This window comes from Panthera uncia, chromosome D4 (assembly GCF_023721935.1).
Source record: "Panthera uncia isolate 11264 chromosome D4, Puncia_PCG_1.0, whole genome shotgun sequence".
NCBI lineage: Eukaryota > Metazoa > Chordata > Mammalia > Carnivora > Felidae > Panthera > Panthera uncia.
Window position 1 is genome coordinate 87852051 of NC_064807.1, and position 20328 is coordinate 87872378.

Consider the following 20328-nt stretch of genomic DNA (forward strand, 5'->3'; position numbering starts at 1 on the left):
GACCGGGAGAACCGGGCTCGGCCCGGGCCCACGTGGGCGGCGCGCGAGGACCCCGCGCAGCTGCCCCGCCGGCTCCTGCGGCCGCGTCCCTTCCGGGTGCCGCGGCGGCCGCTGCGCGGGGAGTCCCTCGCGGCTCGGCCCGTGGCGGGCGATGCCACCGAACACTCTGGCGTTCGCGCTTGTGAAGTTCTTTGAGCGTCTCTGAGAGACCGGAGGCCGTGTGCCATCTTGCCAACGTTTCCTTCGTTTGCCGCCGCGCTACCGCTCCCTCAGCACTTCAGTGGTGCAGGAGGCCTCCACAGGGGCCTGGGGCTCGGCTGCCCTCGAGGCTCCCTGCCCTTCGGCCACTGCGGCCGAGTCCGGGCGCTTCTCGGTCCGGCCCGCCGAGGAGGCGCGCTTTCCAGACAGGCAGCGCCTTGGCCACCTGGCAGGGCTGGGTCGCCTAGCAACGGCGGGGTCCTTCCTGGCTCGGCGGCGCTCTGGGCCTGAGGGGAGAAAGCCGCTGCGGAGGGCGCTGGGGGCCCGCGGCGGCGGCGGCGGCGGCGGCGGCGGCGGCGGCGCAAGAGGCGGCAACGGGACGGCGGCGCGAGGTTGGCGCGCCCCGGGATCCGGCCTCTGCACTTGAGGGGAGATGAGCTCGGCTGACAAGGCCCGGGTGGGGCTCGCGGCCGACGGGCCTGCGCCGCCCGAGGAGGAGGAGGGCGAGGGGGGCGGCGAGGCGGGCGGGAAGGAGCCGGCTGCAGACGCGGCCCCCGGGCCCAGTGCCGCGTTCCGCTTCCTGGTGACTCGGCGGGAGCCGGCCGTGAAGCTGCAGTATGCGGTGAGCGGCTTGGAGCCGCTGGCCTGGTCCGAGGACCACCGCGTGTCCGTGTCCACGGCCCGCAGCATCGCTGTGCTGGAGCTCATCTGCGACGTGCACAACCCGGGCCAGGACCTGGTTATCCATCGCACCTCGGTGCCCGCCCCTCTCAACAGCTGCCTCCTCAAAGTAAGTCACCCCCTGGGCCCCAGCCCCGGGGTCTCCTCCTGCCGCGCTCCCGCTGCCGCGTTACGGGTCCCTGGGGGAATCTCGGCCTGCGCCTATTCCGGGGATTCCCCTCGTCGCGTCCAGAGTGGCCGGGGTCGCCGTTTTTTGGAAAACAAACAAAAAACCTCGCGGCCGTTTGCTCCCGGCTTTCCAGATCGCCCACCCCCTTCCGACACACACTCTCCTATCCCGGGAGCTCTCCTCCGAGCCAGGTCCTGCCTGCGGCCCTGCGTCTGCCCCACTGCTGGCGCTGATTACTCTCTGGTGCTTTCTGAGACTCCACCCCCTTTGACCCAACCCCAGACCTTGCCTCCACAGTTGCTCCCATTGTCTGGAATCGACTCCCCCGAGGCCCTCCGCTCGCTTTGTTTACGGTGACGTGCCCTCCTCTGGTGCCTCTTCAGCTCTGAAGAAAATTTGGTCCTTTTCAGGGTCTCGGCTGTCTTAGCCGACTTTTTCTATGGATGGTCCTTCTCACCTTGAGCCGCTGAGCGCTTTCGGTTTTTTTTGCAGCTGAACATCTTTGGGATGTAGCATGAAAAGCCTCTGGAAGTAAATGCAGTTCTTAAACTTCAAGGTCTCTGTAGATTTAGTGCTTTCAGCTTCATACCAACTAAGTTTGCCTGCAGAACTTTCGGGTTCCTAGTTTTACTGTTGGGAGATCACTGTTTTCCAATTTGTTTTTGTTTTTGTTTTTGTTTTTTATTCCCCGAATAGGAAGTCTTATCGTTCATTAGTGGTTTCAAGTACAAAAACTTGCCTTGTTTCCTTTATAGATCTTTATGCCTAGATGTGGTCTATAAAACGTGTATTCCCTCATTCAGCAGATGTTTGAATAGCACCATGTATTGGCCTAGTGCTATCTAGGTTCTGGAAATAACGCTGTGTACAAAACAAGGTCCCTGCCTTCATGGAGCTTACGTTCTTTGGCAAGTTGTGAACAGGCACTACAGAGAGTGATACGCACTGTAAAGATCTGTGTCTATGCCCAGAGAATGTATTTATGTGACTTTCGCATACAGGGTTTGGAAGCTTTCTCTGCACCACCAATTAAAAACACTTTTTTAATGTTTTATTTATTTTTGAGACAGAGAGACAGAGCATGAGCAGGGGAGGGGCACAGAGAAAGAGGGAGACACAGAATCCGAAGCAGGCTCCGGGCTCCGAGCTGTCAGCACGGAGCCCGATGCGGGGCTCGAGCTCACAGACTGCGAGATCATGACCTGAGCCGAAGTCGGACGCTCAACCGACTGAGCCACCCAGGCGCCCCTGCACCACCAATTTTAAATATGAATCAGTCACTGTGTGTAGGGTGCAGGGAGCCCACACCCCCTTTTTTTTTTTTTTTTTAGTGTACTTGAAAGTTTTAAGCAAACAACATGTCATCGAGTTAGATCATTGGTAAACTGGGATGACTAAACTCTGTAAGATCTTGGAGAAGATACGAACAAATTAGTTCGAGTGTAAACAAATCAGGTAGACCCTGGTACTACTGTGAAATTGAGAAACAGGGAGGGAGGCAGAAGAAAGGGGCTTTAAAAGGTACATCCCTACTGTTTCTAAGGATGTTCATGTGCACATGAACTAGAGAAAACCTTAAGTGTGTGTGTCCAGCGTGACACAGATTGAATACTTTAGCAGAGAGAATTTAAAGACTGGAAGAAATAGGGAGGCATGTACATCAGGGAGTGTTATCTGCTGGTGAGTCTGAAGCAGTCCTGAAAGAACGTAGGATTTGGTTCAAAAGAGGAACATGGGAGAGGGGCCTCCAAACAACAGAATGAGCTGTCCATGTTCACACATAATTAAGTCGTGCATGTACTTAATTGTTTGTGTAAGTAATGGTGGGTCTACCGAGCTCTCCTAGGGAGGGAAATTGAGGTGAAGCCCATTAGGGAAGTTTGACGGTCTGAAGAAGTTGGCTTCACTCTAAGAAGCCCGAAGGGCTGTAACGGTTTCATAAACATGGACTGACCTGGGATGGTTCAGGAATATGAATCTGGTGGGCCCAGAATGCAGAAAATTATTGTTGGGGTCAGTATAAAATAGAGGTGAAGAGATTGGGCTTTGGTACAAAAGAGCAAGATAGGACACTCTCAACAAGGGGGTTGCTAAAACCTGTGTTGTTTAGATTTTTTGGCAGATTAAATTAAATACATCTATGTACGTATGTATATGTGGATACACATATATGCACACACACATACAATCACTTAGTACAGGTCCCGACATGCTGTACTTAAAGTAATAAATGCAGTCATACAGGTATGAAGGAATACAGGTCTGGATTAATGCTGTAGCTATGGACATGAAGATATCCAGAATATTCTGATAAAAATTAGACTCTCGTTGGTTGCACAACTGTCTAACAAGTAAGAGCAAATCTTTTGTGTTCCTCTTGTAATTGATGGGTTGTCCAAAGTTAATTAGTGGCGTCTTCTCCTCCTGTACTGTTCTTTGGAATGCACATCACACAAACCATCCGTCAGCAGTCTTATTAGACTACGACCATTTGGTGAATGAATGCTGAGTTGTCCCTGAAATTCTGAAAGAGGCTTCTGTAGGGTAAATCCCTGGGGTATGATGGTAGGATTCTAAAGAAGTTGGTATCAGTACTTTGATGGCTCTACCCACTGGCAGTGCCTAAGGATTTAAATTGCTCAGTGCTGGGGCGCCTGGGTGGCTCAGTCGGTTCAGCGGCCGACTTGGGCTCAGGTCATGATCTCACGGTCCGTGAGTTCAAGCCCCACGTCGGGCTCTGTGCTGACAGCTCAGAGCCTGGAGCCTGCTTTGGATTCTGTGTCTCCCTCTCTCTGACTCTCCCCCAGTCATGCTCTGTCTGTCTCAAAAATAAACATTAAAAAAAAATTTAAATTGCTCAGTGGAGTCCAGCTTGCCTTTGCTCTGATTCAAAAGGTGGGCCAGTCTGCAGCCTGAATCAGTTTAAGGTATGGCACTGCTACAAGGCTAGATGCTGAGCTACTCTGGACCTTTTGCTCTATGACCCTTTATTTAGATTATGAATTTCTTTCAGGAACATATGCAGTTATATAATAGTTCAAATACTACCTGTTATTTGCAAGTTACTGTCCTGGGCACCGAGGTTGTATGATATAAAGGAAAATGCTAGAAGTGAATGATCTGAAAAAATAGAACTGGGATTTAAGAATAATTTGCGGGCTGCCTGGGTGGATCAGTTGGTTAAGCGTCCAACCTTTGTTTTTCACGATCTTGTAGTTTCATAGGTTTGAGCCTCCTGTCAGGCTCTGTGCTGACAGCGTGGAGCTTGCTTGGGATTCTCTTTCTCTCCCTCTCCCTCTCCCTCTCCCTCCCTCCCTCCCTCCCTCTCTCTCCCCTTCCCCCACTCTTGCTGTCTCTGTCTCTCAAGATAAACTTTACAAAAAGAACGATTTGCAATTTCTCTTCCCATTAGACTGCTGAGTTAGTGAATCATCATCTAGTTGGATACAATTGCAAATTCTAATGTTTGTATAACTAATTTTATTCTGTATGAATCGTTAGGAGTATGAGAAAGTATTAACTCCACATTAAGTAACTATTGACTGTCTTTGGGATCCTATTCTTGCCTTCAAGAAGCTTCCTGTTGAGTAACTTCAAGTGAATTTCTATTCATTAGGTACTTACAAAGGAATTAGCTAGTAGCAGTAATAGTGGCCAGCTGGGAACAGGATGGTATAATTAAATGATTGGCTGGGTGTGGTCCTCTGGGAGCTGGGCTCCTCTCTGTGGTGTGTGTTCCTTGAGCATCTGGCTGCATGTTTTCATTTGATGGCTGGTTTTGTGAGTTGGAGACTTCCTCGGAGGGACAGCGTACTCATTCAAACTCATACACACGAAACCGCATGGGCTTTCTCCATTGGTTGAGAACCAGGCTGCTCTCTCTCCTCTCAAGAGTTCTTCCTACAGTGAGTGGGACCAAGAGTTGCTTTGATTTCATCCTCTGCTGCTAAGTTTACTTTTAGTTCTTTAGTAGCTTTTATTTGTAGCAAATCTACCTATTCTAACAGTTATTGCTTCGCTTACAGTATTACAAGGTTTGTGAATGACTTTACCTCTTCCCTTCATTTGGTGGACAACTTTATATCTGCATTTTGCACCCTTTTATTAGGTCTCATTAACACTTAATCCTGAGAGAGTATTTGTCGTCATCATAGCTAACATTTATTGAGCATTTGTTAGTAGATGCTTTATGGGCATCTGATTGGCTCAGTCAGTAGAGATTCTTTTGATTGATTGACTGATTCAGAGAGAGGGAGGGAGAGAATCTTACAGAGATTCCATACCCACAACTGTGAGATCATGAGTCAGGATTAACTGTGCCGCCCGTTGCCCCAGTCAGTAGAGACTCTTGATCACCCCCCCAAAAAAAAAAAAAAAAGGCGCTTTACATCTTTATTTGTACTTCCTAACTCTGTGAGACTCGTATTATTGTTCTCTGTTTATAAATGAGAAAATTAGGGCCAGAAGTTTTAAGCAATTTGTGCAAGGTCACAAAGCTATGTGATAGAGCCAGGATTTGAACCCAGGTAGTCTTGGCCTCATAGCACAGATTTTTCAATCGTTATGTTGTGCTTCATTCTGCCATATTTCAAATTTTATTTACCCATACAAAGCTCTGGGCTCTGGCTAGCATTATTTTATCAACAGGCTAGCCAGCTACACTTCCGTTTAATTGGAGTTTCCAGTCTGCATTTCTCCAGCATGTTCATAAATGTATCCAAGAGGCTACCTTAAACGCCTTTCTAAATCATGATTCCAGAGTATTCTTTAGGATAATAAAGGAGGACATCACCCAAAAAAAGTTGTGTTGTTTAAAAAAAAATAAAACAATGGGGTGCCCAGGTGGCTCAGTCGGTTAAGCGTCCGACTTCGGCTCAGGTCATGATCTCACCATCCGTGAGTTCAAGCCCCGCATCGGGCTCTGTGCTGACAGCTCGGAGCCTGGAGCCTGCTTCCGATTCTGTGTCTCCCTCTCTCTCTGGCCTTTCCCCTCTCGAGCTCTGTCTGTCTCTTTCTCTCTCTCTCTCTCTCTCTGTCTCAAAAATAAATAAACATTAAAAAAAATTTTTAAAAACAAAACAAAAACTCTAGGTAAGGCTCTCAGTAGCTCCTTGGCCAAGGCATCTAACGTGCTCCTGAGACTCTTCAGAGTGAGATGCTGTGTAGCAAACAGCGTTCCCAGGACTTGGCCACACAGCCGTACTTCAAGGGACAGTTTAGGGGGTGGTGTTGTTAGTAACACACTTTAGGAAAAGTTAGTCGTCTAATTCATTTGGTGGACAACGTGGTATCTACCTTTCTATGCTTATTTATTGTGTCATGTAGCAGTTTCGACAGAAAATAAGATTAGATTTTTCTGGTTATCCAGTGCTGGTTTCTAATGATCCCTTCTGTCTACACAAACCTTTTATTTGTTAGTAATTGAAGAATTTTATTCCCCAGCGGACTGAATGGTCTGTGATTGTTACCCATTTACTGTTTAGGTGATACTTTAAAACTGTTAATTGCACTCTGGTTTTCTGACATGTTCCCAGTTCAAACTTGACCGAGGACTAGTTAGTGGTTTGGAGTGCAACATCTTCCAAGTTTTTCCTGTGTCCTGGAGTGTAATTCCTCTGGGTTTGGGGACTTAAACACATTTAAAGTGACTTTTATTAGGTCTATGTATGTCTTAGGCTTGAATTCCTTTGTAATCATCTAATAACTACCCTTTCCAATTTGAAGATCAGCCTCTAGGTAAAAGGAGATTGTCACTAAATCTGAAAGATTCTTCTTTCTTTCTCTGGATCCATTTCCCTGAAGACAGTGGGGTCAAGTCCTTTCCTCTTCCTGCCTCACATATCCACAGAAAGCACAGTTCAGTTGACTCCTGCTTTGTTTTGTTCTAGCCTTCCTGGCTCTGAACCACTCTCTTTTGGTCATTTATCTCTTCCTTTGTCTTTAATGTCCCTTTAAAATCTCTGTTAAGAACTTGTAGTCAAACAGCTAAGCACTAAATAAATAGCACCACTGATATATGTCACAAACTCGGAGAAGGGAGTGATGGGTGAAAGCCAGAATGATCTCAGAAGGCTTCAGAGAGAGAATTAGATCTGGTGGGATGGATGGGATTTAGATAGGAAAACAGCATTCCAGAGAAGGGGCCAAGGGAGGCAGAGGACGGAATATTCAAGGAATGGCAAGTAGTCTAACCAGAGTGGACATTATTCTATAGAAACAGTGGATGTAGCAGTTGGAGTTGGCTTTCGGCATAGTTTCTGGATGAAATTTTAGATAGAACCTAAAGCTGGCGTTTGTATCACAAAAAAATTGTAAAAACCCAAATATCCAATTGTATCAAAGACGTATATGGGTATGTGTTTTCATGAATATGTAACGTGTTTATGGTTTTGTGAGTAGTTCAGCTGCGTGCTCTAAATGCTTTAAAGATCAAGTACGTTGCTGTTATGGCCATTATTTATGGCACTTCTAAAAAGAATGTGGGAGCCAGGCTATGAATCATGGCAACATTTATTCTGACTCTTAAAACAAAAATCTTTATTTCTTGAGTAAGTACTCACTTTCAGACACGCACTTGATCTTTTAAACGTATGTCTTTCAAAATTAAGAGAATCGATACAAACTTCTGTATATGCGAACGTGACCTAGTCGACGCTGATGAATCACTCAGTACCCTAAGTAATGTAAATATATTCCTCTTAGAGTGAAATATTTATCTGATAGTTTTTATATCTCTTACTTTCAGGTTGGCTCTAAAGCAGAAGTTGCTGAGTGTAAGGAGAAGTTTGCCACCTCGAAAGACCCCACAGTCAGCCAGACTTTCATGTTGGATAGGGTGTTCAACCCTGAGGGGAAGGCTTTGCCGCCGATGAGGGGATTCAAATATACTAGCTGGTCCCCCATGGGCTGTGATGCAAATGGCAGGTGCCTCTTGGCGGCACTGACCATGGACAATCGCCTGACCATCCAGGCTAACCTCAACAGACTCCAGTGGGTCCAGCTGGTCGACCTGACAGAGATTTATGGAGAACGTCTCTACGAGACCAGTTACAGGCTCTCTAAAAATGAGGCTCCGGAAGGGAATCTCGGGGACTTCGCGGAGTTTCAGAGGAGACACAGCATGCAGACTCCGGTCAGGATGGAGTGGTCGGGCATCTGCACCACTCAGCAGGTCAAGCATAACAACGAGTGCCGGGACGTAGGCAGCGTGCTCCTGGCGGTCCTCTTTGAGAACGGTGACATTGCCGTGTGGCAGTTTCAGCTGCCCTTCGTAGGGAAGGAATCCATCTCATCGTGCAACACGATCGAGTCCGGAATCAACTCTCCTAGTGTTTTGTTTTGGTGGGAATATGAGCACAATAATCGGAAAATGAGCGGCCTTATCGTGGGGAGCGCTTTCGGACCCGTAAAAATCCTGCCCGTCAATCTCAAAGCAGTTAAAGGCTATTTCACTCTAAGGCAGCCTGTTGTCTTGTGGAAAGAGATGGACCAGTTGCCAGTGCACAGCATTAAATGTGTCCCGCTCTATCACCCTTACCAGAAGTGTAGTTGTAGCTTGGTGGTGGCAGCAAGAGGATCCTACGTGTTTTGGTGTCTTCTTCTGATCTCCAAAGCAGGCCTCAATGTTCACAATTCCCACGTCACAGGCCTTCACTCGCTGCCGATCGTCTCCATGACTGCGGACAAGCAGAACGGGACGGTGTACACTTGTTCCAGTGACGGGAAGGTGAGGCAGCTGATTCCCATTTTCACAGATGTGGCGTTAAAGTTTGAACACCAGCTAATTAAACTCTCGGATGTGTTTGGCTCCGTGAGGACGCACGGGATAGCGGTGAGCCCCTGCGGCGCGTACCTGGCCGTCATTACGACCGAGGGCATGGTCAACGGCCTCCACCCCGTTAACAAAAACTACCAGGTCCAGTTCGTAACTCTCAAAACCTTTGAAGAGGCAGCTGCTCAGCTCCTGGAGTCTTCCGTTCAGAATCTCTTCAAGCAGGTTGATTTAATAGATCTGGTTCGCTGGAAGATTTTAAAAGATAAACACATCCCGCAGTTTTTACAAGAAGCTTTGGAAAAAAAGATCGAAAGCAGTGGGGCCACGTATTTTTGGCGTTTCAAACTGTTCCTCCTGAGGATTTTGTATCAGTCGATGCAGAAAACCCCTTCAGAAGCATTATGGAAACCGTCCCACGAGGACTCCAAAATCTTACTCGTTGACTCCCCTGGGATGGGCAATGCCGAGGAGGAACAAGAGGAAGGCACTTCCAGACAGGCCAGTAGGCAGGGCCTTCAGGAGAGGAGCAGAGAGGGCGATCCCGAGGACCCCATCGACGACTCACTGACCCCTGGAGACGCCGGGGGCCGGGAGCCGATGGAAGAGAAGCTCCTGGAGATCCAAGGGAAGATCGAAGGCGTGGAAATGCACTTGACCAGGGAGCACATGAAGCGGGTCTTAGGAGAAGTGTACCTGCACACCTGGATCACAGAGAACACGAGCATCCCCACCAGGGGCCTCTGCAACTTTCTGATGTCTGACGAGGAGTACGATGACCGCACGGCACGGGTAGGTGTTTCTAGCGGAAGCACGAGAACGGTAAGAGGTCTACTTTCTGCATGAGGGAGAAGTGGCCTAAACCAATTCCTAACCCAACTTTGACTTCGATATTTTGTAAGGAGTTGATTGGCGTGAGGTGCAGGAGAATAAATAGGAAACGTGGATTAATGCAGAGGACATTTGCAAATCGTGCAAAAAACATTTCGATGCTTCCTCCCACCGCAGCCTGATGGATAAGCAAGGTTTGCGGGCTGAGATCCCCCGGCTGTGGATGAGCCGGAGGAGCCTTCGTTTAGCGAGTCGTATGTGACTGGGCAGTGACAGCAGGGCAAATGTGACCCCCTGCTTGCTTCCCTCCCTGTTTGCAGAAGGTTCTGGGGTTGGGAGACGGGGCGGCGGTGGCCGCACAGGGACTGCGCACATTTGGGAAGACTTGACGAGGCCTTTTGATGTAGTCAAGAAGGGCATGTCAAGTAAGCAAATTATTACTCGTAATGTTTACTTTTACAAAAACTGGGCTTAATCTGTATGTTGGTTTAGAAGCATCTTAGAGCCTTATCCGAAACGTATTCCACAGAATTCAAGTTCCCTGATAGAACGATAGGGTTACGTTCTGTCCTCCACTTAGAGGCTCCCAGTGTACCTTATCCTTTTGATGGTTCTGGGAATTCCTGCAGAGAAGAAACCCTTTGACTTTGTGTACTTCATTGTTACCCTGACATCAGGGAACCTTTCTTTGTGAAGTAATAGCTGCTAAAATCCTGAAGAACTTTTGTTTCAAGGAATATACTTTATACTAACGTATTCAGAACTACAAAAGCCCGCGCTCCTTTTTACTCTTTAGACTGACACTTCTTCTCACTGCCCAGAGTCTTAAAATTGAAGGCAATAGGGGCACCCGGGTGGCTCAGTCAGTTAAGCACCTGACTCTTGATGTCAGCTCAGGTCACGATCTCACGGTTAGTGAGTTCACACCCCGCATCAGCACGGAGCCTGCCTGGGATCTTCTCTCTCCCTCTGCGCCCCTTGCGTGCACGGTTTCTCTCGAAATAAATAAATAAACTTAAATAAAATAAAATCGAAGGTAGTAAATTCAGGTATCTTCATGCCTAATGTTAAACCACTCACAAATTACTTGCTGCATTTTCTTGTTGGAAAGTGTGCATATCCACCGAAATTATTACGCCTAGGATATCTACAGTAAAATCTCAAGAGTAGTTACAATGTACTGTTCATGTAACTGATTTTTCATCTCCGAAAGTCCGCTCTTAAAAAGTATTCCATTGTGCTCCCAATTGCGAATTGCGAGGAAGTTTTCTGGACCTAGCAGGAGTGTTACAAGAGTCGGTGAAAGATTAACAAAACATTTTAGGAAGTACGTGGTGGAAGTTGGTGGTCATAGTTTAGGTAATTGTCCAGGTGGGCAATGAGCACAGGAAACTACTGGCATAGTCACGTGTTTCCAACAGAGCCAGGGGAAAGGAGGGAAGATAGCATCTCTGTTATCGGTAAAACTGAGTTTTGATTAGAAACGCTGCATTTCAGGGCACCCGGGGGGCTCAGTCGGTTGAGCGTCCGACTTCGGCTCAGGTCATGATCTCGCGGTTCGTGAGTTCAAGCCCCGCGTCGGGCTCTGTGCTGACAGCTCAGAGCCTGGAGCCTGCTTTGGATTCTGTGTCTCCCTCTCTCTCTGCCCCTCCGCTGCTCCAGCTCTGTTTCTCTCTCTGTCAAGAGTAAATAAGCATTAAAAAAAATTAAACACTACATTTCATGTCTTTAAAAAAATCCCACTATATACGTGAAACGAACCTTTTCAAACCTAGCGCATTGATCTAGTAATTACAAATTGTTTCTGAGATCCTCAGCCTGATATGTTGGTGTAGTTAAGACTATCACTGCCACCCGCCACCCCCAGCATTTTTAGGTATTTTTCCCCCTAATTGTTCTTGCCTGTAACCTACTAATACTACAGCTACATTGTGCGTATGTTTGTGATATAGATTATATACATCAATGTGCTTTATGCATAAAAAGGGTAAGAATTCTTTTCCTCCCAAGAATAAGTATTTGCCCCTTGGAAGGAACAGTATCTCCCCCATTGGGAATGTAGGAGTTACACTAATACAGTTGGGCTTGCACAATCAAGGCTAGTGAGGACAAACGTGGAAGCACTTCTTCCTTGTGTACAACTGGAGTGCGTCTCTCCTGAAGGAGTCCGGAGTAGGTTTTGTCATACCACCGTCAGCGTGTTTGACCTGTCCGGAAAAGAAGGGGGGGGTGGTTGTCGCTGCATAAGGGACCATAAATTAGAATTCTTAAGGCTGAAAAACCTAGAAAGCCAAAAGGTAACGGGCTTTAGATTTGTAAATTACGTACTGAGTAGGTCAGACACCCTTTGGAGCTGTTAAGATACCCTTCAGAACTTCAGTGAGCTAATTTTAGCGAGTGGCTGAATGTGAGTTCTTCTGCCAGAACTTAAGTGTAAATGGATTAAAAAGCTTGAAGGACCTTATCTCCTAGTAAGACGAGGAAGTTCTAAAGGCTCGTTGTATCCATGCCTGCAAAAGATGTAGCCACTGAAGGCTTTTTTTCAACAAAGTAATGAAGTAGATACCTTTTTTTAGACTTTGATTTTTCTTGTGCTGTGATCCTAAGGAAGCAGAGAAAAGCCGAAATAGGGACCAGCTCTAGAGCCTGTGCTGTCAACCTCTCCACGGGGGGCCCAGTGGTTCACAGATGGCAGGCTGCTAGATCAGATTGGTCATGGGTCTTGGGGCTATCAGAAAGGGAAATGATTCTTTTTTAATCCTGCTTATACGTTGTAAGCCTGTCTTAAAAGAACGGACGTTTGTACAATCTTACAAAGTTAGCATTTCACAGAATACTTCACCCGTAGACTTTATGCTTTCCCTTCTTAAGTCATTATAAAGAATAGCTAAATACTTTGTCTTCTAACAGAACTCTGAATTCCTGGTTTCAGAAGCTGCTAAAACAAGGCAAGTGGTAAGATTTTGATTTTCGGAACAGTTTTTTCTTTAGTGGCTAGCGTTCACCCTGTTACCCGAGGGTCCCTCAATGAATTTAGTTTACTCAGCTAGTCAGCACGTGGAGAAGGCTTGGCTTTGTCACGTTCAGACACCATGAGCGGCCTGCGTGGAAATGCCGATCTCCCGTCCATACGGCATATGTTTTCCTTCCTCCACTGGGTCAGTAGGCTTTTTCTTTGACAAGTCTTACACTCACCCCACTAAACATTGCCGACTGCTTTGTCTCATTAGGTGCTGATTGGACACATCTCAAAGAAGATGAACAAACAGACCTTCCCTGAGCACTGTAGTTTGTGTAAAGAGATCTTGCCATTCACAGATCGCAAACAGGCAGTCTGCTCCAATGGCCACATCTGGCTCCGGTAAGCCATTGTAAGCCAGCCCCTGCTTTGTGCACCTCTTCCAGGTTTGTGCCGCACCGAGCGCGGTAAAGTGTGTGTCTAAAACATGTCGCCCCTGCCACTCGGTTGGAGAAAAGCCACTACCAAAAAACCAGGCATAGACTTTTTTCATCGGTCTTACTAAGGCCAGACGCTCTCTAAAGACCATGTTTTTACCGCCTGACGTACAGAGGGCTTTCTTTATTTTGGCGATACGGTTTTCCTTTGAAGGAGCATTAAAATTGTAAAGTATTACAAAAGTAGTATCTGTTAAAGTTAGTGGAATATAAAAGAGGTCGTGCACTCGTTTGGGTCTGACTTTATGCTGAAAGGTGGAAGTCTTCCTGCTCTCACTGGAAGAGGGCATCTTGGCGTGCTCAAATCCGACAGACCCGTGAGCCGCGTTCGACCCCGGGCGTCACTCCCCGGCCTGCTCCTTGAAGCGCCCGCGTCTCCCGGCTTCCTGGACACCATCCTCCCTGGTTTCCTTCCGGCCTCTGACGCTTCATTCTTACTGTCTTTGCTGATTCTGCTTCGTCCCCTGGAGATCCATCCTGGACCTGCTTCTCCTTTGTCAGCACTTCCCCGGCGGTCACACACCGCCTGTCCGCGGGTGACTTAAACGGAGAGAGCTTTAGCCTGAATCTCTCCCCCGAAAGCCAGACTTTCGTGTCCGACCACCTGTGCAGTGTCTGTGTTTGGATGTTTAACAGGCGTTTCCAGTTTGCATCCAGCCTGTTCTCACTGCCTCCGCCTCCCCAGTCCTGGTGAAGACACCATCCTCCCTTGCCAGGGTGACATAGTTATCTCCCAGCAGGTGTCCCCGCCTCCTCCCACGGCCTCTGGTCTGTCGTCAGTGTGGCCATGATTGTGATCCCACTGAGACTTCATCCCTTCATGTCACCCCTCTGTCCGCTCAGAACTCTCCAGAGGCTGCCCATTTGGGATGAGTAAACCCCAAAACCCCTTTAGTGACCAAGACTGCACAGCCTGGCCCCCATCCCCTCTCTGACCTCCTCTCCTGTGCTTCTCCGCCTCGCTTGCTTCGCTCCAGCCCACTGGCCTCAGTGCTCCTCAGGCACACAAGGCACCCCTCCTCCTCCGGGATGTCTGCACGGCCATTCTCGCTGCCTGGCAATGCTCTTCTGACCGGTGTCCGCGTGGCTTCCTCAGGCCTTCCTTTCTCGGGTAGGCCTTTTTCCTGGCCACGCTACCTGGAACCGTAACCCCTGCTGGCGTCCCCTGCCTCCTGGTTTTCCTGTCGCTCTTCCTTGCCTTGTCGTCCTCCCTAGCAGTCACCGCCTCTTCATAGACGTTTACCGTTTGCTTCTCCCTCTCGTCTGGGATACAAAGCTCCATGAGGACGGGGAATTTTGTGTCCACAGCTGTTCCTAGAACAATGCCTGGTCCTTGGTAGGTACCCGTTCCGCCTGCCCTTTGTAGCCTGGTCCCGATGGGTGTCTAGCGAGTGGTCACAGGACAGGGCCGAACCTGGGGACGTCTCTTCACGTCCCGTCTGTCTGCACCATTAACTTTGTCTTCTGTACCTTTCAGGTTTTCCCCATTGTACTGTCACATCCTTAAACACAGTGCTTAGATCTAATCTTCAAAATCACATACGAGAATAATTTGCCATATGATACCTGATCGTCTTTTTTAACATGTCAGAAATTCAAAATATGGACAGGTATGGACAGAGTAAACTCTTTCCCAGTGACGCAAATGGCCAACAAGAAGTGGCAGCGACTGGACTGGAAGCTTTGTATGTCTTGGCTCAGCAACCTGCCCCTGAGCGGGGACCCTCCCTAAGGGTGGGGCAGCGCAGGTGTGCAGAGGGCTACCTTGTGGCCATGCGCGTGAGCACCGTTTACGTGCTTTACTTGGTTAGCGGATGGTTTTACGGGAACTGTGTGGCGAGTTGCTCCTGACGATCCAGTCTGTGTTCTCTCAGGTGCTTCTTAACCTACCAGTCCTGCCAGAGTCTGATCTACAGAAGGTGTTTGCTCCATGACAGCATCGCCCGCCACCCAGCTCCAGAAGGTGAGTGCTTGCCCAGCCTTGGGAGGGTGGCACTGACTCAGCTCGGGTCAGGCTCCGCCCTGCAGCATCTTAGGCCACTAGGGACCGTCAGTCAGCAGGCTCATTCTGCTCTTTGCAGTATTATCGTGAAACCACAGCTAATGAAAAAATGATAACTGGAATATGTCACGTGGAAAGATATAGTTACTGCATGTTGGTGTGTGAGTAGGGCTGCAGTTTGCTGTTCCGTTACTGCAAACAAATTATTCATTCAGAAAAACGTCAGAGCTTGTGTTAGGTGGCACGTGTAGGTTATATTTGGGTGGAGATTCTACAAATGATGAGGTATACGAAGACAGCATTGCTAAGCCAGAATATTCGGTATGTGCTTGGACTCATTCTTCTAAAAGCCATGACGGGATTTTCCTGGTTAGCCTGTATTCTCTTTCCTGATGGGCCCAGTGACAAAGCCCACATTTCTGAGATGATGAGTTGGAAGTAAGATCATAGAAGCGGGCAAGGAATTAGTGACTTAAATAGTCACATGAACGTCAGATTCGTGACCCAAAGCTCATTCACGTCACATCGCACTCTAACCAAAAAGGCTAACTAGACATAAGCGTATATAACTATCTACATGTTTGGGGGAAATTTGTGGTCTCGATGAACTAAAACAAAACATTCTCCACAAAACTATGCCCTTTTTCTTGATTTTTACTCCGAACTGGCTAACGTCTCATTCTGAGAAGTTGGTGTGCTGGCAGCTTGTGTTCTTTTTAAGTTGTTACTATGGAACAACTATGGAAAATGTAGCCACATACAAAAGTAGAGAGTATAATAAATCCTCATGTAGCCATCATTCAGAAATTGTCAGCTTGTGCCTTTTTTTTTTTTTTTTTTTTTGATGTTTATTTATTTTGAGACAGAGAAAGTGTGAGCGAGGGAGGTGCAGAGAGGGAGGATCCCAAGCGAGGCTCCACACTGTCGGCACAGAGCCCGATGCGGGGCTCGATCTCACAGACTGGGAGATCACGACCTGAACCCAAATCAAGAGTGGGACGCTTAACCGACTGAGCCCCCCAGGCACCCCAGCTCGTGGCTTTTTGTTCTTTCATCTGTAGTCCCCCATTCGCTTTCCTCCTCTTACTGCGTTATTTTGAAACAAATTGGAGGGAACTTTAAACACTCACTGCAGTTGAGAATTGGTATGTTTAGACAGGAAATCGGGAAAAGATTGAGACAAATCAAAGAAACAAATACACCTGCCAAATTGACCTTGAGTTGAGCTACATACAGCTTGAGGAAGAACGAGAATCTGTGGGTCTGGAGAGCAGTCGTACAATAAAGCACTTACAGATTAGGGGAGTTTTTAAAGGGGGAGACGGTGTTGAGCCAGTGTGGTCATGCTTTTTTCCAAGTAATAAGTTAAAAAAAAATACCATTACTGTAATTTTATAAAAGGATATCTTAGGGGCATCTGGGCGGCTCAGTCATTTAAGTGTCCGACTTCAGCTCAGGTCATGATCTCGCGGTTCGTGGGTTCGAGCCCCGCGTCGGGCTCTGTGCTGATGTCTCAGAGCCTGGAACCTGCTTCAGATTCTGTGTCTCCCTCTCTCTCTGCCCCTCCCTCACTTGTGCGCGCGCGCTCTCTCTCTCTCTCTCTCTCTCTCTCTCTCTCTCTCTCTCAAAGATAAATAAACATTGAAAAAATTTAGCATTAACAGTGTACTAAGGCTATGTTCCCAGAACAAAGTACAGTCCCGTCCTTGAACTGAGTAAGTTTAGCTGTATGAATCATTCATTCGTTACCCTTCTCTTCCTGTTCCGTCATAGAGGGATGAAAATGTCATCGCACACTTAGCTTTGGGAGGCACAGATCTAGTCCAGCTGGTGTAGGATGTTGGCGCGAGGTGCTCTGAGGGCGCAGGGCCGGGACCAGGCCTCTTGTGCGTTCACGCTGTCCGGCCAGGCCTCGGCCCACCCGCTCCGAAGCCGACACTCAACGCCACTTGTCTTCCTTTGCAGATCCTGACTGGATTAAGAGGTTACTGCAAAGCCCTTGCCCTTTCTGCGATTCTCCCGTCTTCTGAACGTCAGCGGTGGGAAGATGGGAAGGGCACGTACTCTGTTACAGAAAATGCCCTCTGGCTTGAAGACGTAGGACGCGCTGGCTGATCCCGGCCTTCGGGTGGCGAGGCTCTCTCCAGGAGTGTAGATGGGGCCCTGGGAACTCATTTCTGAAGCACGGTCTCTGTCTCCGGGGACTAAGGGATTTCTTTAAAACAACTGAATGCAGAGATTTTAAGTCATTCTGAGATGAACATTAGCCCCCCGCCTCCTCACCCAGTGAGGAACACTTACTTTTCAAGTGTTTTGACTGAAGCAGTTTGAACAACAAGAATGCCCTATCATCTCTGGGAACAGAACGATCTCTTGTAGAGAGTCGGGGTAAGGGCCTCGCTGGACCAAGTTGGGCTTAACGCTTGCCTCGGTGCCGAGCTCCTGCTCCAGAGAGCCTAAGCGCGTGGTGCATGGTACGCGGTTTTCCGGCACACGTTAGAAGTGTCGGAAACAGCACAGGGTCCTGATGCTTTGTTCCAAACGAACAGCCACAGATCTGTATCCCGAGGATTCCTGTTTCTCGTGCATATTGAAACCATTCTCATAGAACTGGATTTTTAAGAGGTTGAAGCCAAGACTAAAGTTGGCTTTAATGTGTCAAAAGGTCAGGTGATTCTCCTAAGTTAATAATTGTGACTCATTTTTAGTGAGCTCCCATGTTAGCTCCCTTTGTCCTTAATATGTAAAGGACATCTGGTATTCCCGTTCGCCCGTGACACCTCTCTGCTTCAGACTGACTGTCACAGCCTACGTGAGATTTTTGTACATAGAAGAAAAAGAATATTTTCTCCTTAAAACTTGGAGTGTTTTTAATGTTGACATGTCCAGACATTTCATTGATATCCAGTATGAGAACGTGCAGTCCATCTAAAGACTTCCAGGAAACTTCCAGAAAGCAGTGGGCAGCCCAGACGTGCTCTGGTGCCACAGGTGTGTGCGGCTCAGTTGAGGGGAGCCTGGGAATTTCTTCTCAGTATAAAGGTCCTTGGTATTTGTAATACTGGTATTTTCCTCTGGGCTGTTAAGAGGAGATGTTAGACATTAATTGGCCTTAAAATTTAAAACTAAAGATGGACATTCAGGAATTACAGTGTTGCCAGATTACAGAATAAGTGTCCTAGGGATTGGTGCTAATCGACAGGACTGCGATGCCCACAGCTCGAAATGGTGCGTATTTCCGGAAAGTTGGATAGGAAATACAAAATGTGAAATTGTCACTTCTGTCACATGCTGTCTGGCCTTTATCCTGACATTTATTCCTGCCTTTCTTGTGATTGCTCAGAGAAAGACATCTTGTCCTCGCTTCAGAAACACTTGCTGTTTGGACGAGATGCCCCCGGACGCCCCCCACGCCACTGCATTCTTGCCCCTCCGCTCGCATGTTGAGAGCCAAGAGCCCTCCAGAGACGCTTCCAGTCTGCTTTGAAATGTCTTTTGTTTCCTGTTCTAGCTTTGTCTCCTGTGTTCAAATCTGTATTTTCTGGAGTCTTCTTATCTTTCTCCTCTTGGTGACTTCAAGAGTAGTGTTGATCCAGATGCCAGTGTCCGGCATGTTAAGTTGATTTTCAGGAAAGAATCAGGCGGCATTAAGGTCGTGGGTGGGTGACACAGCTCAGAAGGCGGTGTGGCTGTGGTCGTTTGTGCCTGTAGCTGTTTGACGTGACCGCAAATAGGAGGGTAAAGATTGAGATCATGTCAAGGAATTATTGCAGTTTTCATAACCCTGGGATGCTTAGTTTCGCATATTTTTGGTTCCAACCAGGGTCAGTGTTCAATTTGTTCCGACTGGGGACTTCTGTGCTGCTGCCTTTTAAAACTTACATTAAGTTTTCATTTAAAACAGTTGTACGTTTGGGGGGAATTTAACTCTTGGGAGTTAACTAGAAGGGTCTCCCAAATTATTTTGTGTGTCTACGTAGGAATAAGCATGGCAACTGTTGGGCTAGAACCTGGCTTGTCTCTGCGCGCGACTAGGCCTGGGGGCATCCTTCAGATTCTGAAGCCCACCCCGACCCCTGCTCGGCCCGCGTTTCTGCGTGGAGCTGGGCGGTCTCCCCCTCTTCCACACCCACCCCCTCAGCCACGGAGGCTGGTGTGAGCTCGTGGCAGCATCACAAACGCAGTCCGCTTCCGACTTCACAAAGAGTCAGAGCCCCTGATGACAGAGCGCCGGGCAGTGGGACCCTGGGAACGCAGCGGTGACCCCTGGAGTCTTCCGGCTCGTTGTCTCTCGCGGCTTAAACTTGTCGTGCCCTCCGTGCTTCCTCACATCTGCCTGATCTGGTTAGTGGATTTTGAGTTTCTCTCGGCTGTCACTGTAACAACCGTTTCAGAAGCGGCAGAAACGGTAGAAGCCACGGTGTCGCGCTGCTTGGGAGCACGGGGGCAAAGACTGTGTGCAGTTAGGCCTTTCCAGCTACAACACGTTGCATTCGGGAGTCTGATAGCCACACCTGGATCGCGCTCTTTCCGCCCGGGGTTAATTTGTCCCCGTTACTCTAGATTAGAAATTGATAGCTTGTTATGCTCGAGATTCATTCTGAGATCCTCGTGTGTCCACCACCCAGACTTCACGCAGCCTCTGCCTACTATTATATCTGCCAGAACTACCAATTATTTTTCAGTGTCAGGACTTATTAGAACCACCGGCGAAGCGTGTGGTTGAGTGTGACATTTTTCTGCCTCTAAGAAGTTTTTGGGAACGTTAATGTTGAAACGTGCGGGTTGGACCTGTTAGCGAGTGTCACGGGTTAATCGGGTGAATGGAACGTTAAAGGGTAGTAATGGAATATTGAAATATGTTCCGTTGTAACTACAACACTATCAGCTAAGAAGCAGAAGAAGTTGGTGGTTATTGGTGCTTGTCACGGGGAGTTTTACGGAACACCTGCTCTGCTTGCAACAGTCAAACCGCTTCCGAGTTTAGTGACTTTACCGCAGGAATTCACGCCACCGGTCCAGGTCCAGAGCCTTCTTGTTCCTGATTCCTCTCTCTTGCCTGTCCTTCCTCTTGATTTCCCTTCCTCTGGTTTTCTCAGCTTTAGGACACGTCCAGAGCTAGCAGATTTCACGCTTGAAAGAACGACAGATCAGTGGTAAAATCTGTACAAATTAAATCACACGGTAGGTCTCCCTTCCCAGAAGAGACGGCATCACACG

At 48.1% G+C, this 20328-nt stretch overlaps 1 protein-coding gene across 1 annotated transcript; it reads left to right on the forward strand.

Moving 5' to 3' along the window:
- Nucleotides 1-12: 12 nt before the first annotated feature.
- GTF3C4 (general transcription factor IIIC subunit 4) lies at nucleotides 13-17966 on the forward strand. The gene is made up of 5 exons (XM_049638202.1): nucleotides 13-988; nucleotides 7794-9611; nucleotides 12881-13011; nucleotides 14981-15069; nucleotides 17074-17966. Exons 1-5 carry the CDS (start codon nucleotides 632-634, stop codon nucleotides 17136-17138), a joined length of 2460 nt encoding a protein of 819 aa, XP_049494159.1. The 5' UTR covers nucleotides 13-631; the 3' UTR covers nucleotides 17139-17966.
- Nucleotides 17967-20328: the final 2362 nt, after the last annotated feature.

What these genes read in the sequence shown, in the direction of transcription:
- GTF3C4 (XM_049638202.1), top strand. Translation starts at nt 632, where the DNA reads ATGAGCTCGGCTGACAAGGCCCGGGTGGGGCTCGCGGCCGACGGGCCT. An exon ending in TCAACAGCTGCCTCCTCAAA is followed by an intron (nt 989 to 7,793) that starts GTAAGTCACCCC and finishes TCTTACTTTCAG; the next exon opens with GTTGGCTCTAAAGCAGAAGT. An exon ending in AATGGCCACATCTGGCTCCG is followed by an intron (nt 13,012 to 14,980) that starts GTAAGCCATTGT and finishes GTGTTCTCTCAG; the next exon opens with GTGCTTCTTAACCTACCAGT.